Source organism: Glycine soja, chromosome 17 (genome assembly GCF_004193775.1).
Source record: "Glycine soja cultivar W05 chromosome 17, ASM419377v2, whole genome shotgun sequence".
Taxonomy (NCBI): Eukaryota; Viridiplantae; Streptophyta; class Magnoliopsida; order Fabales; family Fabaceae; genus Glycine; species Glycine soja.
In genome coordinates, this window is record NC_041018.1 from 34,189,276 (window position 1) to 34,213,969 (window position 24,694).

General features: G+C 35.5%; 3 protein-coding genes and 2 long non-coding RNA genes across 5 annotated transcripts; 3 read left to right on the forward strand and 2 right to left on the reverse strand.

Annotated features, from left to right (window-relative positions):
- Nucleotides 1-230: 230 nt before the first annotated feature.
- Nucleotides 231-1,109, reverse strand: LOC114394271. Its single transcript, XR_003662682.1, has 2 exons — nt 931-1,109; nt 231-793 (listed from the first exon to the last, which is right to left on the reverse strand). It is a non-coding gene; the product is annotated as an uncharacterized LOC114394271 (long non-coding RNA).
- An 8,033-nt stretch (nt 1,110-9,142) lies between these two features.
- LOC114394272 lies at nt 9,143-9,728 on the forward strand. The gene is made up of 3 exons (XR_003662683.1): nt 9,143-9,391; nt 9,517-9,609; nt 9,697-9,728. It is a non-coding gene; the product is annotated as an uncharacterized LOC114394272 (long non-coding RNA).
- A 1,411-nt stretch (nt 9,729-11,139) lies between these two features.
- Nucleotides 11,140-11,574, forward strand: LOC114391675 (uncharacterized mitochondrial protein AtMg00860-like). The gene has a single exon (XM_028352652.1). The coding sequence runs from the start codon at nt 11,140-11,142 to the stop codon at nt 11,572-11,574; it is 435 nt and encodes a 144-aa protein (XP_028208453.1).
- Nucleotides 11,575-19,439: 7,865 nt separating this feature from the next.
- On the forward strand, nt 19,440-20,105 carry LOC114391676. The gene has a single exon (XM_028352654.1). The coding sequence runs from the start codon at nt 19,440-19,442 to the stop codon at nt 20,103-20,105; it is 666 nt and encodes a 221-aa protein (XP_028208455.1).
- A 229-nt stretch (nt 20,106-20,334) lies between these two features.
- Nucleotides 20,335-22,644, reverse strand: LOC114392313 (probable histone H2A variant 3). Its single transcript, XM_028353392.1, has 2 exons — nt 22,437-22,644; nt 20,335-20,782 (listed from the first exon to the last, which is right to left on the reverse strand). The coding sequence occupies exons 1-2, from the start codon at nt 22,542-22,544 to the stop codon at nt 20,486-20,488; spliced, it is 405 nt and encodes a 134-aa protein (XP_028209193.1). The 5' UTR covers nt 22,545-22,644; the 3' UTR covers nt 20,335-20,485.
- Nucleotides 22,645-24,694: the final 2,050 nt, after the last annotated feature.

Genomic DNA, 24,694 nt, shown 5'->3' on the forward strand with positions numbered 1-24,694 from the left:
GCATCTTCTATGAAATTCACTAAAGTCAAGCATCAACATTTCAATACCAAAACCAAAACCAAATATTTCGAAGCCATTGTTAGTGATCCAGCTACTATACCCAACTATATGACAGTATAATAAATAATACTGTAGTAGCTAACCACATAAATCCCCCCATCCTGTAAACATGACCTTGGGTAAGTCCTACTTACATAGGTTATTGGAAACCCAAATCATCCAAAATAGTATCACAGAATTGCAAGTCCAACACGAGTTACTGTAAGTCCAAAGCATGTTATCATCTTTACATAGGAAAAGTTCCAGAACCAATATTGACAAAAAAAAAAATTGAAATTTCAGAACCATAACAAAAACATCAAAAGGAATAAAAGAAGAGGAGAATTTGAGAACCAAATTTAACAAGAATTAAAATGAAATTTCATAACCATAACAAAAACATCAAGAGAAATAAAAAAAGAGGAGAATTTGAGAACCAATTAAAATGAAATTTCAGATCCGTCAAGCCACTGCTCTCCTTCTTGAGCTGCTCCGCGACCGTCGTAGACTCTGCAATGAAAGCGTGGGTGCATTCGGAGCGTTTGACGGTGGCTGAAGCGGTGATGGCAAGGTTGTTGGAACAGTTGAGATCTTGTCGCAAGCGGCGTGTTTGGAGAGGCTGAAAAGTGGTTGTGTGCCGGAGCGGTGGCAGCAAATGGTGGTTTACGCACATGGTGAGGCGAAGTGGTTGGCGTTGTTCATTGTTTTGCCTCCCTTTGTTTTACAAACCCTAGCAGAGCACAATTGGGATTTTCTAATTTCAGAAACAATACACAAGGGTTATTTGGACATTTCACACAAAAATAAACACTGTCAACTAATGGAAACGGTTAGGGGTAAAAAGAAATGTATTTTAGCATAGGGGTGTGAGTGTAATAAGTTTAAACTCACCTGAGTGTAATTTGCTTTTTTTTTTCTATGCTCAACAGAGTGGTTTAAAGTTCTTTCCTATAATATATTGGCTGACTACCTGGCTTTGGACCACCGGACCAAACTTTATTTTCACATACCTTGACACATTTTGGACTGACAGTGGAGAAAGAGAAGCATAATTTTTGAGCTGGGGTTGTGGTCTGCTGATATCTTGTGTTTACAGGTTCGTGATCAATTATATTTATGTTACATATTTACTCCACAGTTCCTAATGCTTACTCCTTGGTCAATTATGCTCATTTAACAAGTTTATGATCATACTCTGTTGTAAAATTTAGTTTTACTTGCTGATAATTGTGATATGATTCACAGATGTTGTACTTGGCAATCACATATTAAGATAATGACATATTGTAAGAGAAAATCTTCAGTTCTTCACTTATAATAGTTAATGGCACACTTGGAAATTTACATCTCATCATTTATTCTACCTACCTCTTGTTTGGAAAAGTACTTTGCATTGGTTTCTAATCAGGATTTTTCAGTTATATTAGCTTCTCAGTAAGATTTGTGTCTTTGGAATTTTAACATTTTCCTTAGGCCTTCTTTGTTGATCATGGAATCTTTAATTTTTAATTGTGGTGTGTGGGTACTAAAAATCTAACGTAGGCGAGTGCCCGGAGGCTCCTTGCTATGCGAAGGTATGTGGGAGAGTCATTGTACGCAGCCTTATCCTTGCATATGCAAAGAGGTTGTTTCCGGATTTGAATGTGTGGGTACTCCACTTTGGAAAATTTGTTTGACTCTTGAAACAAATTTTTAAGTTGTTGCTATATTTTAGGACCATTACTATCTGTTATGCTATGCGTGCAGTAGTTTGTTTTCTTTTTTTTGTTTATCTTTTATTTTCTAGGCAACTATCCCGTAAGAGTTATATATATATATATATATATATATATATATATATATATATATATATATATATATATATATATATATATATATATATATATATATATATATATATATTAGTATCTCTTTGTCAGAAGCAATCTGCTTTTGAGATCAATAAAGAAAGCCTTCTGCAGTTACAAAATATTCCCTGAGTTCCTTTCATCTTTACTCTTCATACCTTTCTAAAAACAACAAATTGGTATTCGGGCTCGATTCTGAGGGATCTAAGAGATTGAGAGAGTCCAACCACATTCAAAACACAAACAAACATAACCTGGTCAGAATGAATCCAGAAGGTTCATCCATTCCAATTGCACTTTCGCTATTTGATGGTAAAAATTATCATTTCTGGGCTGTTAGAATGGAAGCCTATCTTGATGCAAGTGATTTGTGGAAAACTGTTGAAGATGTGTACGAAGTCGAACCCTTGCCGGATAATCCAACGGTTGCTTAAATCAGAAATCACAAAGAAAGGAAGCAGAAAGTCAAAAGCAAAAGCAACTTTGCTTGCAGCAGGTGCATCCACCACTCTAGCCAGAATAATGACACTAAAAACAACCAATAAGATTTGGGATTTTTTGAAACAAGAGTATGAAGGAAATGAAAAGGTTAAAGGCATGTAGGTGCTGAATTTTATCTGAGAATTTGAGATGCAGAGAACAAAGGAATAAAAAATGATTAAGGAATACTCTGATAGGCTTCTTGGCATAGTCAATAATGTAAGGCTCCTAGGTACTGAATTTTCAGATGCTAGAATTGTTCAAAAAATTCTAGTAACAATACCTGAAAAGTTTGTAGCCACAATTGCATCTCTGGAGAACTTAAGGGATTTGTCAAGCATTACAATGGCAAAATTGTTGAATGCACTACAAGCACAAGAACAAAGGAGGCTTATGAGGCAAGAAGGGTCTGTTGAGGGTGCCTTTCAGGCCAGATCACAAAATTACAAAGGAGGCAAAAATAACAAAAAGAAGCATAGCAGTAACAAAAATGGCCAAAGTAGCAATACACGTGTCTTTTCACCTTGTCCCTATTGCAAAAAAATAATCATCCACACAAACAAGTGTTGGTGGAGGCCAGACATGAAATGCCATAAGTGTGGTCAATTAAGACATGTGGAAAGAATATGCAAGACTCAACTACAACAAGGAGAAGCCAAGGCTGCTGAAGATCAACCTATGGAGGAGCATCTGTTTGTAGCATCATGCTTTGCAACCAACACCACTATGGAGAGCTGGCTTATAGAAAGTGGTTGCACAAACCACATGACTTATGATTACGAGCTTTTCAAATAATTGGACGAGACAACTATTTCCAAAGTTAAAATTGGAAATGGAGCACTTATTGCAGTAAAAGGCAAGGAAACATTTGCAATTGAAGGTCACTCAGGTTTGAAATTAATTTCTGATGTATTATATATCCCTAAAATTAATCAAAACCTTTTAAGTGTTACTCAACTGTTGAAGAAAGGATATAAAGTGTTGTTTGAGGACAAAAACTATGTGATTAAAGATGCAAACAACATAGAAATGATCAAAGTTCAAATGAAAGGCAAGAGTTTTGCCTTGAACTTGATGAATGAGGAGCAGCAAGCAGCTGTACACAAAAAGGATGATAATACAATGCTTTGGCACAAGAGATTGGGGCACTTTCATCATGTTGCACTACTTTTCATGAAAAAGAGAAACATAGTGAAAGACATGCTAGAATTAGAAGATTTACCTCCAAAATGTGCTGCTTACCAATATGGAAAGCAAACCAAACTTCCTTTTCAACAAAACAAGACTCAGAGGGCTTCACAAAAGCTGCAGTTAGTACACACAGATGTGGGAGGACCCATGAAAACACCATCATTGAATGGCAATAAATATTATATTGCATTCATTGATGATTATTCAAGAATGTGTTGGATTTATTGTATGAAGTTTAAATTTGATGTTGCTGACATCTTTATGAGGTTTAAAGCTTGGGTTGAAACTCAAAGCGGATGCAAGATGCAGGTGATCAGGTTCGATAATGGAACTGAATATACCTCTGAAAAATTTAACAAGTTTTGTGTAGATGCAGGCATTGAACATCAATTGACAACATCATACACTCCACAACAAAATGGTGTTGTGGAGAGGAAAAATTGAATAATTATGGAGATGACAAGGTGCTTACTTCATGACAAAGGGATGCCAAAGAAATTTTGGGTCGAGGCTGCACACACAACAGTTTTTTTGCTGAATAGGTTGCCAACAAAAGCTTTGCAGAAAAAGACTCCATTTGAAGCATGGCACGACTACAAACCAAAGCTAACAAATCTAACGACATTTGGCTGCCTATGTTTCTCTTACATACCTCAAGTAAAGAGAGACAAACTTTACAAGAAAGCAGAGCCTGGAATTTTTGTAGGTTATAGCTCAACTTCAAAGGCCTACTGAATCTACCTACCACAAAGAAACAAAGTAATTGTCAGCAGGGATATCAAATTTCTGGAGTCAGATAGTTGGAACTAGAAAAATGATAAGAGGTCTGAGTTTCAGGAGGAGAATGAAGATGTTGATGAAGAACCCATCAGAGGAACCAGATCACTTTCAGACATCTACCAAAGGTGTAATGTTGCCGTGATGGAGCCTGAGGGATATGAAGAAGCTGCAACTGATCAGAAATGGATAAATGCAATGAAGGAGGAGCTTATAATGATTGAAAAAATAAAACATGGGAGCTGGTGGACAAACCTCACCACAAGAAAGCGATTGGTGTCAAGTGGGTTTATAGAACCAAGCTCAATCCGGATGGTTTTGTAAACAAATACAAGGCAAGGCTTATTGTTAAAGGATATGCTCAAGTGTTTGGTGTTGATTGTTTAGAGACTTTTGCCCCAGTTGCCAGGCTGGAAACCATAAGAATGTTGATGTCTCTTGCTGCACAGAAGGGTTGGATTATACATCAAATGGATGTGAAATCAACCTTCTTAAATGGATATTTGGAGGAAGAAATTTTTGTTGAGCAACCAGAAGGGTTAATTGTTCAAGGGCAGGAGGAGAAAGTATATCGATTAAGGAAAGCTTTGTATGGTTTAAAATAGGCACCGCAATCATGGTATAGTAGAATTGATGCACACTTGGTGAACTTAGGCTTCAAAAAAAGTTTAAGTGAATCTACTTTATATGTGAAGAAGACTGATGGTCAAATACTTGTAGTATCTCTATATGTTGATGATCTACTGGTTTCGGGAAGCAGCGAGGAGCATATTGATAAGTTCAAGGAAGAAATGAAAGATGTTTTTGAAATGACAGACCTTGGAAGGATGACATTCTTTCTTGGTATGCAGGTGTATAAAAACAAAATGAAATATTTCTTTGCTAGGAAAAATATGCAAATGAAATTCTCAAGAAGTTCAACATGGAAGGGTGCAAACCAGCTGCAACTCCCATGAATCAAAAGGAGAAGTTTTGCAAAGAAGATGGAGCTGAAAAAGTGGATGAAAAGCTGTATAGGAGTCTTATAGGTTGCCTAATGTATTTAAGTGCATCAAGGCCTGACATCTTGCATGCAGTAAGCTTGTTATCAAGGTACATGAACTGTGCTAGTAGAATTCATTTTCAGGCAGTGAAAAGAGTTCTTAGATATGTTAAAGGCACAATTGATTTTGGAATAAGATACCATTATGTTAAAACTTCAGACTTCTTGGTTATTCTAATAGTGGTTGGGTTGGATGTGTTGATGATATGAGAAGTACTTCAGGTTATCTTTTTAGCTTTGGTTCTGGAATTTTTTCATGGTATTCAAAGAAACAGGAAGTAATAGCTCAATCCATAATAGAAGCAGAATATGTAGCTTCAATTGCTGCTGTAAATCAAGCTCTCTAGATCAGAAAGCTTATGATAGATTTGCATATGGAACAATAAGACAGTACGCAAATATTTGTGGATAATCAAGCTGCAATTTCAATTTCAAATAACCCAGTTTTTTATGGCAAAACAAAACACTTCAACATAAAGCTCTATTTTCTCAGTGAGGCGCAAAAGGAAGGAGAAGTGAAATTAATTTACTGCACAACAGAAGAACAAAGTGCTGATATCCTAACAAAGGCACTTCCTAAAGCTAGATATGAATTCTTGAGGCAGAGGCTTGGTGTATGCTGTTCCAGAGTCAAGGAGGAGTGTTGACTGTTTGACTCTTGAAACAAATTTTCTAAGTTGTTGCTATTTTTTAGGACCATTATTACCTGTTAAGCTATACGTGCAATAATTTATTTTTTTTGTTTTTTTGTTTATCTTCTATTTTCTAGGCAACTATCCTGTAGGAGTTTTATATATATATATATATATATATATATATATATATATATATATATATATATATATATTTTAGTATCTCTTTGTAAAAAGCAATCTGCTTTTGAGATCAATAAAGAAAACCTTCTACAGTTACAAAATATTCCTTGAGTTCCTTTCATCTTTACTCTTTATACCTTTGTAAAAACAACAGTGTGGGTATGCACTTTGGAAAATCTATTTGACCATAGAATTATAAAAATATTTCCTTTTGATTATATATTATCACTTCCAGGAGGTTGATAGATTTCATTAGTTGGTGGAGTTGAAGCCTAAGGGATACAACGGCATCTGGAAGGTGGGTTAGAACCTAGAATTGCTATTTGTCTTAAGGTTACACTTACATAACATAAGCATCCATATTCTAAACTTTTCTGTTCAATGCTGCTTGTTGATTTTGATTGATTATTTGAATTAAATTTTGAAAGAAAAATAAACAGTTCTGTTGCATTATAATTGTTCCTATAGATGTCTAATAGCATTCTGTCTACTTATAGATGCGTTCAGGTAATCCAGTTGATGGCTGTGCAATCTTTTGGCATAAATCCAGGTTCTCTACTGCTCTACTTTCCTCTGGATGCTACTTCATAATTATCATAGTGGAATTTGTTTTCTTCACTAGTGATTAAACATTCACTGAATTCATGCCCATGTAGTTTTTTTCACTAGTGATTAAACATTCACTAGTCATATTAAAGATGTAAATTCATAAGACCAAAAAAAAAAAAAGATGTAATATCATTCAGTAATATATTGACAAAATACAAATTGAAACCATTACTCTTCTGGTATACCTTGAGCAAATGTTGTAGGTCTTTTCTTTTATATATATATATATGATCTTGTTGATACTTGATACCTCTGTTTCATTTTGCGATTATTTGTATATGTTATGTATTACCTTTCCCATATAATTTTTGGGGGTTGAGGGGCCTGACCTGTCCCAATGCTTCTATGATACTTTTGTTTGGAATTTTCTTTATTTTATACTTAATAATCTCATTACCATGATTTTTCATAGGTTCAAACTGTTAAATGAAAAATGCATTGAGTTTAATAAGCTGGGACTCAGGGATAATGTTGTTCAACTATGCGTACTAGAAGTACGTAATACTCTCATACTATCCTCTGCTCTGTTCAATTTCTGTTGAGATAAACTGAGAATCTTCAATTATCTTACTTTTCACCCCTTAACTGACGTGCTTGGATTTCCTTCCAATCTTTTCATCCTACAGTTCATTAATCAAAATGGATCTCTCCCATCCAGGTAATTACTCTGGTTTTAATGTTTTTTTAGACTAATTTGATTTGTATATATCTTCTTTTGTATTCCTGATTTAGAAAAGTGTAAGAGCACCTATGTGTATCATATGCATAGTTATCAAATCTGAATAGTGTTGTGGACTTGGCAACCCCATAAATGATATAGTGGGATGGCTGCTGCACTAAAGGCAAAGATTACAGATGCAAGACAAATTATTTATTCTACATGCATATAAATACTCAAAACCATGAATTATCCTGAACCAAAGACATATCCCTGTAATCAAAAGTCATAGTCTAAAAACAGTCGAACACAATATCCATAAAAAAGAAGAGTGGAATTTAAAAAAAGGTTTAATTACCCATTTAGTCTCCATAGTTTCCAAATTTATCCAATTTAGTTCCTATATTTAATAAGTAGCTTTTTTAGTCCATATAGTTTACCTTTTAATTCCCTAATAGGTCTCTACCGTTAAAATTAATTGTTTAACACCGTTAACGGACCTTGGCAAAACTCCCTCTATACCGCAATGACTTTTAATTCCCAACAATGGACAACAATGGCCGAGAGGGAGATGAATTCAAAATAAGGAGGGAGTTTTGCGGTGCGGTGTGGTGCAGAGGGAGTTTTGCCAAGGTCCGTTAACGGTGTTAAACAATTAATTTTAACTGTAGAGACCTATTGAAAATTAAAAGATAAACAACAGAGACTAAAAAAGTCACTTATTAACTATGAACTAAATTGGATAAGTTTGAAAACTATAAGGATTAAATGGATAATTAAACCTTAAAAAAGTAACAGGGAGGTTGTGAATGCAAGGAACACAACTCAGTGAAGAACACAAACAAAAATGAGCAGATACATGCATGGAAAGAGATTTGTGAGTGTGTAGGAACAGGAACAGAAACCTGTGGGTGTCAGAAAATGCCAGGCTTGGCTACAATATTGGTGAGCTGTGGGTCACAGGTTGGCTCGAAGCAGAGGTTAACTTCTTTGTGTTTTTTTGAATGATGCATAATGCATGAATGTACATGTAAGAAGGATTTCAAACCCTATAATGTTCCTATTGCCAAACGTGGAGGAGAAATCGTAGAAATGCTTTAAAAAGATTGGAAAACACTGAAAATGGGGGCAAAGATGAAACCTGTTTCAGTATTATGGCGGCAACAGCTATGACTATGAGTTGCTGCCATATATAGAAGCCTCAAGCCTATTTGCTCACTATTATAGAATTTATTTGACTAATTTGATCATATAATGAAAGTAATGCTCTATAAGCTCCTGTACTGGCCAGTTACTGCAACCATTTAGAGTATTCATGCATCATACGATGAAATTATTGCCTTCTGCTTGTTTCAACAGTAAGAAAACCACAATCTCCACTCTGTTTTCTTTTAAGAAAGATCTGTCTCATCTAGCATCTCACCTGTCCCACAAATATAGAAGAAACAGTTTTACTTTCAGAAACTTATTTTACTTTTCAAAAATTAAAGGCCACAAGTTAAAATTAATAAATGAAATTTAGTTTTAATTGAGGTCAATATTGCAGTAATCTTGCTTAAAAACCTTGGATGGTTTTTTATTTTTATATTTTTATATTTTTGAGGAATAAGACATTGTGTTATGAAATAGGTTCACGAGATATTTTATTCTGTTGGCATATTATACTAGAATGGCTTACAGGGGTTGGGATTATTTGAGCTGACCTTTGATTGTATTAGGAATTTAGGATGCTTGCAGCTTTTCTTGTAATAACTGAGGAGTTTCATTGCCTTAAGTTCTTTCTTCTCATTTTTTTATTATAGGGAATTTTTCCTTCTCAGTATATCATAACATAAATGTAACATTCTGCAGCTTGACGGGCTCTAGTAAAGTTGTGGTTTGTAACATTCATGTTCTTTACAATCCTAACAGGGGAGAAATTAAACTTGGTCAGGTATGCACTGCCTGCTTGGCATAACATCTTCGATCAAGCCATCTGAGCATCTGATACTGTAGTGCCAAAATATGCTTTCAAATTCTTCTTGTAATTTCTTTTTCCTTTATATTTATTTCAAGCAGGTTCGAGTGCTGCTTGATAAGGCTAAAGCTGTTTATAAACTCTGGAATGACACCCCTGTAGTTATCTGTGGGGATTTTAATTGTACTCCCAAGGTTATTTTTTTATTATGCTTTTTCAATGTCATTTTGTGAAATGCTATCATAGCCTTTATGATATTAACCATTTTTATCTTGTCTCAGAGTCCATTATATAACTTTATATCAGAACAGAAGGTATAGTCTTTACTCTCTAGCTCTTTTCTTTCTCTGCCTTTGATGTTTAACACAGAAAATAATATCTTCATATTTTTACAGTTAGATCTGTCTTGAATAGATAGGAATAAGGTATCAGGATAAGCTTCTGCTACAATTCATGCATCAAAGCTCTATTATGGTCCTAATTCTAGGTAGACTTTTGCATTTGAGGCATTTAGATGTTTATATTTATTAGATTTCTTGCTTTATACAATAAATATCTGTTAAAATATTTTAAAATTTTGCAGTGAAATATCTGCTAATGGTTCAGTTCAGGCAACATCCACAGAAGGCGATATAGAAGTTATTGAACAAAATAATTCTCGGTTGGACACGAGGGACCTGGACACTAAATGTCACAGCTTGGCTAATCAACGTACTCAGGCTGCTTCAGATATCTGTTAAGTCTTGTACAAATGTTGAGGGTGGAAAGCAAAGTGATGCATATGCAGGAAAAGATACTCAGGAAATTGTTGTTGAGACCATTCTAAGATCTCTTGTGAAGTTGGTAGCATAAAAGAACCTAATCCTTCTTATAGTGAAGGTAGGCTCCATATTGATCATGTAAATGGTGAGATTCATGACATTACTCCTGTGACCTCCTCAGCTCCTGAAGAAGTTCACAATGATGCAACTTGGATTGGCAGCAATGAACATATACCAGATGCTGTCTCAACTTCAAATAAAGAATCCAACTTGCATGTCCCTGAAGGGAATAAACATGTGGAGTTTGACTGTGCCGCAACCTCTCTCCAGGAAGATGATCAATCTTCCAAGGTGAGGATTGATCTTGAGTCGATAGATCTAGACAATGTAGAAATTTCTTCAATGGAACCGTCCAGCCAGAGCTCAGTTTCCTGTGTATTTGAAGATGGAGATAGTCCATCTCATGAGGAAATTGCTAATGACCAAAATAACTGCTCATCAACATCATATCTAGTTGACAAATCGCATCACTTGTCCAACATTGATTTTCCACCAGATGTGAAAGAGAAAGCATTCTTTGATGAGACAGATAAAACCGTTATAGGCGTTGAAAGTGAAGATGACATTCGTTTAATATCTTCCTTACATAATGCTGAAGAAGTGGCTCTTGATCTTGGCCCATCAATGAAATCATATCTTGAAAAGCCATATCAATCTGAGGAATTAGATTCTGCTTCCAACGACTTGTTGCTGCCCGTAGAAAGCAATGAAATGGAGCATGACTTATCTCCAAGGCAGATTTCTAAATCTATTAATTCAGAGCAAGCTACTTATAATCCAGCATTGTGGACCCCTATGGAAATAAATAGAAACTGCAACAGGAAATGCAGAATGCACCTTCTTGGAGCACCCTTTACTGCTTAGGAGCACATATACTGAAGCCATGGTAGATCTAAAAGGAGTATGGAGGACCACCTTTCTCATCTATATCAGGTTATTCTTACTATGAGAACTCACTGCTTGTATGCTAAGAAATCCAAATGCTACTTTGCTGTTGACAAGGTAGAATATTTGGGCCATTTTATTACTAAAGAAGGAGTTTACACGGATCCTTCAAAAATTGCAGTAGTACAAGATTGGGCCCTACCACAAAACTTGAAGCAATTAAGGAGTTTCTTGGGTCTTGCAGGTTATTATAGAAGGTTTGTAAGTCAATATGGTGCTATTGCAAAACCCTTGACTGATATGTTGAAAAAGGATAATTTTAGTTGGTCTTCTACAACAAAAGAAGCATTTCAGGAATTGAAGCAAAGGCTAGTAGCATCACCAGTTTTGGCCCTACCAAATTTTTCTAAGGAATTTGTGGTGGAGGTGGATGCTTCTGGCCTAGGCTTATGATGTAAACCCATTTGCACAAGGGTTCAAGATGGATCTTCAAAGGTTTTTTTTTCTTTTTTCTTTTTATGAAATTTATTGAATGAGAGAGAAAGTGACGAGTTTATGGAGGATTGAATGTAAGGTATTTGGTTCAAAGTTTGAATGTGTTTGGATGGAAAATGAAGATGATAACAATGGTGTTCAAGTAAGATTAAAGAATGAAAATTTAGAAAGATGAAGAAGGAAAATGAAGAAGGAGGTTGGAAGAATCACTCCTCCGGAATTGGTGTCACACACAAGGTGGTGTTCCTTGATAAACCAATTTCTTGAATCACTCAAGTAACTAAGGAGATTCACTCTCACACTTTAGAAGGTGATTAAAAACTCAAATTCAAGGTCTATTTTTTTATTAGAAAATGTGCAGCCTATAAATAGGAATGACATCAAGTTGGTTACACAAGTGAAATGATCACCAATAACAACAATTGATGGTGTCATTAATCCTAATTAAAACTAGAATTGATAACAACAATTGATGGTGTCATTATACCTAATTAAAACTAGAATTAAGACACATAAACATATGGAAAATTGTGCAACTCCTTGGTTAGCCAAGAGGCAGCCACAATCCTAGAGTTTTCACCTTATTAAACCTTAATTTCTTTAAATTAAAACAAGCCCATAGGTGGTGCAAATCCCAAGAGAATTGACAGTCACTTTAACACAAGTTTGAGCCTTTATTTCAACTAACAAAATGCTAATAAAACCACTCAACAAAAGTGGCACCCTCTACTCTTCTTGGAACATGGTGCAATTAACAATCTGAAGCTTCTCCACTTGTAACTTGGGCCTAAATTCAAATAGCATGGTTAACACTTGTTGAAGAGCTTCCTTGGCCTTCTTTATTCTAGCCCTTGCCATAGGTCCTCCAAGTCCTTCTAAAGGTTCCTTGCCTTGTCCTCATCAGCTTAGGTGTTGTGTTAATGCAGAATCACCACCCAATTGCCTTCATAAGTAGAAGTTTGAACACACAGCAACAGTCCTTGTCAACATGTGAGAAGGAATTATTGGCAGTTGTGTTTGCAGTCCAAAAATGGAGGCACTACTTACTCCCCAAGAAGTTCATCATTAGAACTTATCATAGAAGTTTGAAGTACATCCTAGAGCAGAGATTGTCCACAACATTCCAGCAAAAGTGGTTGGTAAAGTTGATGGAATTTGATTTCAACATAGAGTATAGAGAGGGTCGAGAAAATATGGCGGCAGATGCTTTATCTAGACTTGATTCCCTTGAGCTCATGGCCTTACAGGTTCATCAACCTGATTCTAGCATGCTCTCTAGGATCCAATAGTCCTAACAGAAAGATTCTATCTTACAATAGCTTGTTAGTGAGTTAAAAAGCAATCCCTCTTTTCACAAACATTATACTTGGGTCCGAAATGAGCTGAAGAGGAAAGGCATATTAGTCATTGGCTCAGACTCCTAACTAAGACATGACATTCTCTCTTGGATTCATGCTTCAACTTATGGTGGCCATTCAGGTAGGGATGCTACCTTGCAAAAGATGAAAAATGTGGTTTATTGGAAAGGCATGTCCAAGGCTGTCAAGTTTTTTGTGTTTCAATGTGCCACTTGCCAAAGGAGTAAATATAACACAGCTGCGTCTCCAGACCTGCTTCAGCCCTTACCTATTCCTGAGCATGTATGGCAACACATCACCATGGACTTCATTGAAGGTCCTCCTTTTTCTTTTGGTAAAGAAGTCATTTTTATAGTAGTAGATAGGCTTAGTAAGGCTCATTTCATGGCCTTATCACATCCTTATACTGTTGCGAATGTGGCCCAATGCTTCCTTGATAAGGTCTTTAAATTGCATGGGTTTCCTGACACCATTACCAGTGATAGGGATCCTGTTTTTGTTAGCCACTTTTGGAAGGAATTTATGTCCTTGCTAGGGATTCAGGTACAGTTTTCTACAGCTTATCACCTACAAACTGATGGTCAATCAGAAGTGGTGAATAGATGCCTTGAAACATATCTCAGGTGCATGTGTAGTGACACTCTAGCATAGTGGTCCAAGTGGTTGCCTTTTGCTGAATGGTGGTACAATTCCACTTACCACAACACTATTAAAGCAAGCCCTTATGAGATTGTGTATGGCCAAGCTCCTCCTGTTCATTTACCTTATCTTCCGGGGGAATCTAAGATTGCTTTGGTTGATAGAAGTTTGTAGAAACGCAAGGAAATGTTAAAGTTACTCAAATTCCACATGAAGAGAGTTCAGGATAGAATGAAGCAACTTGCAAATAGAGGCAGATCTGATAGGAGTTTTCAGATTGGGGACTTGGTTTATGTAAAATTACATGTTTATCGCCAAGTTTCAGTGCGGGCTAGAACCAATGCAAAGTTGGCCCCTAAGTACTATGACCCATTTCTAGTAGAAGACAAGATTGGTGCGGTTGCATACAAGCTTAAATTGCCTATTGGATCAATGGTTCATAATGTCTTCCATGTTTCTTAGTTAAAGAAGTTTAATGGTACTGCTACTTCTAGGAACTTTAGTCCTTCACCTATATTGGATACTTTTCAGAAGGAACCTGCAGTTATCATTGACAAAATGACAGTCAAGAGAGGCAATCGTGTTGTAACCAAAGTTTTGGTTCAATGGAAGCATCAACTACCTGAAGATGCAACTTTGAAATTCTTTTATGACTTGAAGCAGAAGTTTCCTCACTTTAATCCTTGAGGACAAGGATTCTTTTGGGTGGGAGGAATTGATACAGGCTTAGGAAGGTAGTTAGTTAGTTAGACTCAATTCTGTTAACTTCTGTTAGTTGGAAAAACAGTTAGGTAGTTAGTGTTTGAGAACTATAAGTAGTAATTGGCAGGTAAGGAAACATTTGGAATAGAATCTGTAATCAACCTCCTCCTTGTAATTTCTTCTTCTAATAATGAAAAGCATGACCACCATGCTCATCGGAATTCATTCGTTTCATTGAGTTCCCGTGTTTATTCAAGAACTTTGAATCCCTTAGCTGGGTTCCTAGTTCTACTACATCATTAAGCCAACTCTAAAGGCGTGTTTTTTAAAAAAATTAATGATGTGGAAAAGCATAATAAGGTGTGACAGTCATGTGCATTTCATCTGACACCTCATCACTTAGATATGACATTAAAGGCAAAAAAATCTGGAAAGGTCAAGTAGCAAAATAAAAAAAATAAAAATTTAAAAAATTGATATATTACATGTATAAAAAATATACTTAAGTCTTTTTTATTATTATTTTTGAGCTGTTAGTGTAATGGTTAAGATGGAATGATTGCAATATTTGTTAATATTTAGAGTTCGTTTTGTCCAGAATAATGTGAAAACGGTATTCTTTAACCATGGGGATTTAAACACTGTTTTAAGATTTCTTATCTACGGTTTCCTCAATTGTTGGGACATCAACTAATGTGACATTGAGAAAAAAAAAATTATGAAGCTATGAATTATGATTTTTCTAACTTAAGGAGTACAATTCTCTGTTCTTGTATGCGCATATTTGGCCCTTGATTTTAAACAATAATCGTTTGTTTTCTTAGTCTTTTTTATTTACAGCTTTTCTTAGTCTCTTAAAAAAACTTACAAAAGTCATTTTTTATTAAATTAAGAAACTGAGGAAGTTACTTTAAATTTTAAAATAATAAGTTCATCATGGTTTTTTTTAACCGTAAATGAATATTATTAATAGATAAAATGGCCACAAAATTTGTAAGCATAGAATAAAAAAAGATTGCACCAAGCATTACATGTCATCGGAATAGTCGAGGAAAAACATAACATAATCAAAAGCACTCCATAGGATTAAAACACCAATTTGCGAAAGATATTCTCGATGAGCATAATCTTTTGTACCTAAACCAAGCCCATGATAATTGCTGAACCTGAAACAGAATACACGCAATATCAGGATTGTCATCGTTGAAAATGATGTTATTCCGTTGAATCCATAAACTCCAACACATCGCATGCTATATAATGAATCTCGTCCTTTTCACACATTTTCCTCTGAAACACAAACCATGTTGAACATAATGTTCATGTATCTGATTCGAGTGCACTATGGTTACCAACAACATGAGCAAAATCAAACATTAAAAATAAATGAGTGATATCCTCCGACTCAGTGTCACATAAAGTGCATGACAAACTAGGCAAAATTACTCTTCTTCTATTCAAAGTTGATTTGTTGGTAACCTCGCCAAAAGCAATCTCCAAGAAAAGAAAAGAACATTAGTTGGTATGACACCTCCAAAGAGTCGAATTCAAAGATGGACAATTGGGACCAGTGACCATGTCTGAGTGGAGACCAATATCCCATATCCACAACCAGACTTTGCTTGTTATTAGCAATCTGGTATAGCCTAGGAAATAACATCATCGGTTTATTAATAGATTAACTTTATCTAACTTGAACTACAAAAACCAAGTCATCCAAGATTAACAAACTAAATTGAAAAAACTGAACCACAAAAATTGATTTTTCATTTGGGATTAAAGTTTAAAAAGTTATTCAGTTTCCTTAAAAAAATTATTCAGTTTAATTCAAACTAAATTTGTGAAATAATTTTATGAATTTTAATTTTTTGCACATATTTAATTATATATTTATGAAATTGTAATACTGGACATTTTCTTAAATTATATCATATAATTTTTTAGGGATATGCCTAATAATTATGCTCATTTATAAATTTATTAACTTTTAATTAGTTTAAAGTAATATTTATATTTTTTATTATGTAATTTTTATATAAAAATAAAGATAATTAAAATACTGCAAGAGATATTAAAATATTTATTTAATGCCTTCTAATTAATAAAAAATAAAGATGCAAAAATTAAATAATCCAACTAATTCAAACCACTCTTATATTGAAATTGATTTCAATCAAAATATAGTATATCTCCATGCTTAGATGACTATAAAAATGAATTCAAACCAAACTCCAAACCGTCTTAAATTGTCAAGGTTCATAGATTCAAATGGTTGAACTTTCAAATGGTTAGTTTGACTATGTAAACACATGCTTGGAGTTACTCAGAACAACTCCACTTCCAGGTTCAAACAAATTAAACATTTCTCATTTGCATCTTTGAATCTACTTAAGCTCAAATAGAATAGCACCACAAGAAACTAGCAGCAAAAGCCTTTCCATCACAAATTCACAATTTTAAGGCAGTTCAAAAGGCTTAAAGACATTAGTGTTAACGAGACAAGAATCATCTTCCAAAATACAGACCAGACACAGGTAGTATCATGATCATCTAGCAGTGTGCATCTCGGGGGATTTCAACAACATTAGAGATCAATCAGAGAGAATGGAAATATGCCAAAGGGGGGGGGTGGGGGAGAATAGTATAAAAGAGTTCAATGAATGGATTAAAGACATGGAGATAGAGGAGGCACCTTGGGTGGGTAGAAAGTTCACGTGGTTTGGACCCAACGGAGAGGCAAGGAGTAAGTTAAACAGATTTATGGTATCCCCAGATTGGCTTGCTAAATGGCCCGGATGCACACAACATCCATTGGACAGGAACTTCTCTGATCATTGCCCGGTTCTATTTAGATCCAAGTGTATTGATTGGGATTGTTGGCTAATGGACAAATCATTCAAGTCAATTGTGAAGGAGTGTTGGACGTCTAATCATCAGAGGGGTTGGGGAGGATACGTACTTAAAGAAAAAATAAAGAGATTGAAAGAAAAGTTGAAGTTATGGAACAGAGAGCAGTATGGTGATACATTTCAGAAATATAAGAAGATTGAGAAAGAGTTAAACAACCTGGAAGTGAGTACAAGTGATAGACAACTTTCCCCTCAAGAGGTGATGACCAAGAAACAGCTCCAAGAAGATTTGTGGGTAGTTGCACAAAACCACGAATCTTTGCTAAGGCAGAAGGCGAGATCTAGATGGGTTAAAAAAGGCGATTGCAATTCCCACTATTTTCATTTGCTGGTTAATGCAAGCCGTAGAAGTAACTCTTTGAACGGAGTGTGGATTGAAGATCCGACAAGAGTAAAAGAGGAAGCTAGATCATTTTTCTTCCACCGGTTCCAAGAAACTGACCAAAATAGACCCCGCTTAGATGGTATTCGCTTCCAAACTATAGGACATCACCAAAATGACATGCTAACAGGGAGATTTCAGGAACAAGAGATAAAGGATGCAGTTTGGGGGTGTGGGAGTGACAAAAGCCCAGTCCCAGATGAAATTAATTTCAAATTTATAAAGCAATTATGGCATATAATCAAGCCTGATGTCCTGCGATTCATGGATGAATTCTATGTCAATGAAATATTTCCAAGGGGATGTAATGCCTCTTTCATAGTTCTAATCCCAAAGGAGAAGAATCCACAAGCTCTAGGTGAATACAGACATGTATCACTCATTGGATGTATGTACAAGATAGTGGCCAAAATTCTAGCCAATAGATTGAAAAAGATCATGCCATGTATAATAGATGAAAGACAATCAACATTCATAGAGGACAAACACTTGTTACAAAGTGCATTGATAGCAAATGAAGTGGTTGATGAGGCTAATAGAACTCAAAGACCTTGCATTGTCTTCAAAGTGTACTATGAGAAGGCATATGATTTTGTCTCCTGGGATTTCTTATTTTATATGCTCAGAAGGTTGGGGTTTTGCTCCAAATGGATAAAGTGGATAGAGGGGTGCTTGAAATCTGCATCTATTTCAGTACTGGTAAATGATAGCCCCTCGTCTGAGTTCATTCCACAAAAAGGGCTTAGGCAAAGGGATCCGTTAGCACCCTTTCTCTTTAATATTATTGCTGAGGCATTGAATGGGTTGATGAGAGAGGTTGAGAAGCAAAACTTATTCAGGGAATTCCAAGTGGGCTCAAATAATGTGGATATTAGCATCCTCCAATATGCGGATGCCACCATTTTTTTTGGAGAGGGTTCGATGGACAATGTTAAGGCTATCAAGGCAATTCTACGGACTTTTGAGATGGTTTCTGGCTTTAAAATTAACTTTGCAAAAAGTTGTTTTGGTGCATTTGGAATGTCAGATAGGTGGAAGAGGGAAGCAGGTAGTTGTTTGAATTGTAACTTGTTGTCCATCCCATTTGTTTACCTAGGCATACCTATAAGGGCAAACCCTAGACGGTGTCACATGTGGAATCCTATTCTTGAAAAGTGTGAGAAAGCTCTAAATAAGTGGACACAAAGACACCTTTCATTTGGGGGGAGAGTGACTATTATTCAGTCCGTCTTAACTTCGTTGCCTATTTACTTTTTATCTTTTTTCAGGATTCCTAAGAAAGTGGTGGAGAAACTAGTGTATATACAAAGAAGATTCCTATGGGGAGGTGGCATAGATCAAAACAAGATTGCTTGGGTCAAATGGGAGACAGTATGCCTCCCAAAAGATAAAGGGGGAATGGGAATCAAGGACATCAATACCTTCAACATCGCCCTGCTAGGCAAATGGAGGTCGAATCTATTTCAGCATGAAGGACAATTGTGGGCTAGGATTCTCGAGTCTAAATATGGAGGTTGGATGGGATTGGATGAAGCACATCGAGACAATCATGAGTCCATTTGGTGGAGGGATCTAAAGATGGTCGTTCAAAACTCACAATAGGGGGTGGAGCTGCGTAATAGCATAGAGTGGAGTCCTGGCTGTGGAGATAGAATCAAATTTTGGGAGGATAAGTGGGTAGATGGAAAGGAATCATTGGCAGCAAAATATCCCAGATTGTACCTAATCTCGTGCCAACAAAACCAAATTATCCAACAGATGGGAAGATATAGGGAAGAAGAGTGAGAGTGGAACTTTTTGTGGAGGAGGCCATTGTTTGACAATGAGATACCAATGACTGTAAATTTCTTACAACATGTTGAAAGTAAGTCTATCCAGATACAAAGAAGAGATGACTGGGTGTGGACAGCAGATTCAAGTGGGCAATATACAGCGAAAAGTGCTTACAGGATGATGATGGGGGGAGCAACAGATGGGACACATGATAGGGATTTTGAGGAGCTGTGGAAGATGAAGGTTCCAACCAAATTTGCAGTGTTCGCTTGGAGGCTGCTTAGAGACAGGTTGCCTACTAAAACAAATCTTCACAGGAGACAAGTAGAGATCAATGATAGGACCTGCCCATTTTGCAGAAGCGCGAAGAAGGAAGCGGGACACTTGTTCTTTCATTGCACTAAAATCATCCCTATTTGGTGGGAATCCTTGTCTTGGGTAAACAATGTGGGAGTTTTTCCGCAAGAACCAAGACAACATTTCCTCCAACATGGATCTATAGTGGTTGATGGACTATGGACTAATAGATGGAAATGTTGGTGGTTGGCTATCACTTGGACTATATGGAAGAAAAGGAATGAAATAATCTTCTCCTTCGACTACAACAAAATGATGGAAGAGGCAACTTTCCTCATGTGGACAAGACTTAGGAATTTGGAGAAGGACTTTGTAATTCATTTTAATCAATGGTCTAGTAACCTAAGAGAAGGGTTTGTGTATCACTAGAGGATATAACCATGGATTAATAGTAGAGCTTAACATCAGGGTATGGCCTGGCTGTGGTTCCTAACCAAACTCCATTTAGTCTGTATTGGAACCAGAGTAAGGGCAATTATATAGCTGTACTTTAGTACCTTTGGTACTCAATTTTTTTATTAATATATATATTATGTTTGCTGATAAAAAAAATGATCATCTAGCATGCAGTACTATAGCACAAAAGTCAACACATCAGTTCACAAAATTCAAATGAAGAAATAAGACATTTTCATATTTCTTTTGAAGTTGAGTTCAACCAAACTAATGCAGGGAGCAAATTATCCATATCAAAAGATATAGCCAAATTTACAGTCAATTTCTTGATTCAAATAATGTATAAACCCTCCTCATTCCTTTGAAGACTTGTTGATAAGGGACTTGTGGATATGAGGAATAACACCCCCACCAGCTATTGTTCCTTTGATGAGGGTATCAAGTTCTTCATCTCCCCGGATGGCGAGCTGTAGATGTCTAGGGGTAATACGCTTCACCTTCAGATCTTTGCTCGCATTGCCGGCCAACTCCAACACCTCTGCAGTTAAATACTCCAGGATGGCAGCAGAATAAACTGCAGCTGTTGCCCCAACTCTTCCATGTGCTGTCACCCTTGACTTCAGAAGACGATGAATGCGTCCAACAGGGAACTGCATAAAAAGATATTCAAGACGACAAACACACCAGATGAAATTTAGCTATGCCAACAAAAAGAAGTCCATCATGATTAGCCCCAATACTACACATTCCAAGAATCAAAGAATACATTAATTGACCACTTGCAACATTAATTATGATTTATCACTGCCTCTTCATTCAACCCAAAAACAATTTTCTCAGAACAAAATTACTGAGGTAAAAATGAAAAACACAGTTACAGATGATCATGAAATTGCTGTGGTCATGACAACTATGGATGAATTGAATTAAACACATTATTAACTTACTAGATTCTGCAAATTATCAGTCAGACTACCACTCCACATTCATTGAAATAACAACCCAAAAGCCAGAAGGTTATCCAATAAGGAGTAGATTAAACACAGACAAGTCAACAGCCACACTAAACAAGGAATGGAGAGCAAAAATGTTATCTTCAACTAGGTTCAGTCGAATACATTCTTCAACATAGATTATCACGTTTACAACAAGCAAAGAGAAGAAAATTAGGAAATTGAAAAATAAGGGATCCTCTGCAATGGACAAAGGGAAACCCTCAAAGAGAACCATGTGCTTTGCACAAAATAGATGCTAATCACTTAATCTTTAGCTCATATCAGCTGCTCAGTCAAAGAAACTTAAAAAAATATGAGGATTACACTCCAACCAAATGCACTGAATAGTAGCACACAGATTGCCCATTGACATAAAACTTTTTACTCTAATTCTACCAAAATCATTAAATCCAGTAAACAAAAATTGGTCTGAGGACAAGGGCACACCCAACATTAACCAAAAACAGTCCTAGAAACTTCCTCAGAGATACAAACACTACAGTCCAACCAACTGCACCCAATAAGGATAGCATGGATTGCACATTGACAAAAAAAATTTAAACTTCTACCTCTTCCAAAATCATTAATACTACTAGCAAACAAACATTAGTCCAAGGACCTACAGAACACCAAACAATAACAAAAAATGCCAAACAAAGTATTCCATAAAGAAAAGTAGGAGAACATTGTGAACTTTATGTTACAAACCCTCTTTTACCATTACACAAGACAATTACCCTCCAAGCTCATCAGGGAAATCTGGGCATGGCCCGTCATTTCAACAAACAGATGTAAGATAAACATATGTTAATTAAAATTTCAATAAAATCACACAAACTGAACAAAATGGACTCATCAATTAACAAACAAACTGCCACAAATCAAGGTCAAACATGAATAAAAGCATAGGAAAAAGGACAAATGGAGAGTAAACCCTTCCCAGCAAACCATATACACAATCAACACAACACAAAATTTGCCATAAGAAAATGGGTCGGTGAAAAAAATGAAAATTTAAGAATGAAAGCTACTGTATAGGTGTAAAAATAAAAACAAAAGGTACCTCATGGTTAAATTTTTTTAACAGAACTCAAACCATAAACTAAGGAAATTACCAAGAAATCCTAGTTGCCCTTTCCCTATAAAGAAAAAGAAAAACCTATCCCTAATACAAAGAGATACAAGATAAATGTGGTACATATGTGGATCAAAAACAAGAAAGATTGAAAAAGGTGAAAACTTGTGACCGTTTGATAAGCGAGAAACACAAAATGATGAAACTTTGAAGGAGAGAGAGAGAGAGGGGAACCTGAAGACCGGCTCTTGAGGAGCGAGAAATGGGTTTTTTCTTGTCTTTGTCCTTAGAGGAAGAAGGGTTCTTAGCAGTTATCAAACCCTTTGCGCCTTTCCCCGACATCTCGAGCTTCAATCTTTCAACTGCGTTTTTTTTCCTTCAAGGAACATGTCATGAGCTACCCTCGCCTCTTTTCATGTTTCCACACTTCAAGAACAATACTAATATTAAGGGCCTATTTTGCTTTAGACATCGGGCTTTTTTACTAAAAGTCGGGGTAAAGTCGAAACAGTATTTGTTTTTTTTTTACGATTTTAAAACCGTAAGTATTTTTCTTTTTAGGTTTTATCACTTTTAAGTTATAATATTTTTTTTACGATTTTAAAGTTATATTTTTTTTGTTTTACGACTTTTAAGTCGTAATTTTTTTTTGAAAAGTTTATAATTCTTTTATGGTTTATTTTTTTTCTAATTTTTTAAATTTATAAAATAATTATTTAAATGTAAAATAAATAATTTTAATTTTAAATATTAATAGTTTTTATTTAATATGGTGTATATTTTTTATGGTTTTATTTATATGTTATTAATTAATTTTAATGTTTTATTATTTAAAATATGTTATATTTTTAATATTATTTTATTTAAATGTTTTTTTATTTAAAATTCAGATAATGTATTAATAAAAATACATAATAAAATTAAAAGGAGATACTAAAAATTTGAAACACTTTAATTAAAAAATTGATGGCATGTAAATGAAAATTACATGTTTTTTTAAACTACTAATGAGATGATGTCCCACAACGAGTTCTTTTAGATATGCGTCTCGGTCTTTAATCTCATTGGACTGGACTTGTCTGTGTTTGTTGTCCTCTTGATCTACGCCTCTACCTCCTCTTGTTCTAGGATGCGCTCACGTGTAATTGTGTGTTGTTGTTGAGGAACATGATCACCGCCATTGTCATCATCATCATCATCACCACCACCACCACCACCACCATCATCATGGTCATCATCGTTATTGTTGGTATTGTTGTTATCATCATCCTCCTCCTCATCTTCATAACCCATGTCACGCATTTGAGTAAGTAATGATGGACGATAACAAAAGCTCGATGATGGTAGATTATATGTAGATGGTGGAGTGTTAAAAGTGGTGGCAAACATTTGTGAGAGGTCATAAAAAAATATTTGACGTAGGAGGGACTTGAAATGAGTATCGAGACATATATGACGAAAACCCTACTAGTTGAAAACTTTGTTGACATCCTTGAAACGCGTATTCAAAGAAGGTTGATGATTGATATTGTGCTTGTGATGGATGATGTTGGGACATATATCTAGGAACATGCACTGGAGGTACATTGGGTTATGCATATGATTGATGTTGGTGATGTTCAGGATAATATTATGATTCAAATTTAAAAAGTTAAAAATAATAATGAATAATAATACCAATAATTGTTTTAAAATTGTAAATTAAACTTACAACCTCAGTAAATAGTGTTTCTTCACGCGATATATATCATCTAGTTCGACGTATATACCATTGCATGTATTTTTAATTTTCATGCAAAAAACCTTGGTCCATTTTACCATGAACAATATAATCATTCCAATAATTCTATTTGGCAATCCAGTGACGATGATGGTGAGGCCAAAAAATATCTATTCTCCCTCTTGTATCTATGTCATGGAGTTGATCTAGGTTTGGTGGGTCATCTGGAATAATTTGTCGCGGTCCAAATTGTCTCATGACCCTGTATATTGGATGCCTTTCCACAATTCAAAACATCTGAGAGAGACTTTTGCTCGAACAATCATTGATACCTCAACATCATTAATTAATGACCTTATTACTGGTGTGTCATAAGGAGTCCACAAGAATTGCAACACATACATTATTATTGTCACATGTTTATAATCGAATATGAAACATAAAAAATAGTTAAGTCATCAAAATTAAGAAATGAACCTCATTCATACGTAGTCTATCAAATATGATGCGTATCAATCTCACTGCATTGGTGGGAATATTTGTTTCAGTCCTTGTACAAGACCACCTTTGTGCAAGAGGAAATCTGAGTCCTTCTTGTACTTCTTCCATGGATAGGTGATCTTTTTTGGGGTAATACATTTAATGTGGTCTCACGCCCATGACTATAGCAACAACAAACATCCACTGATTTCTGTTTGGTCTGGCTTCACAACCCGATCTAGAGCTTGGAAAAGGGATGTTAATACTGCCGCACCCTAACTGTTATGACTTG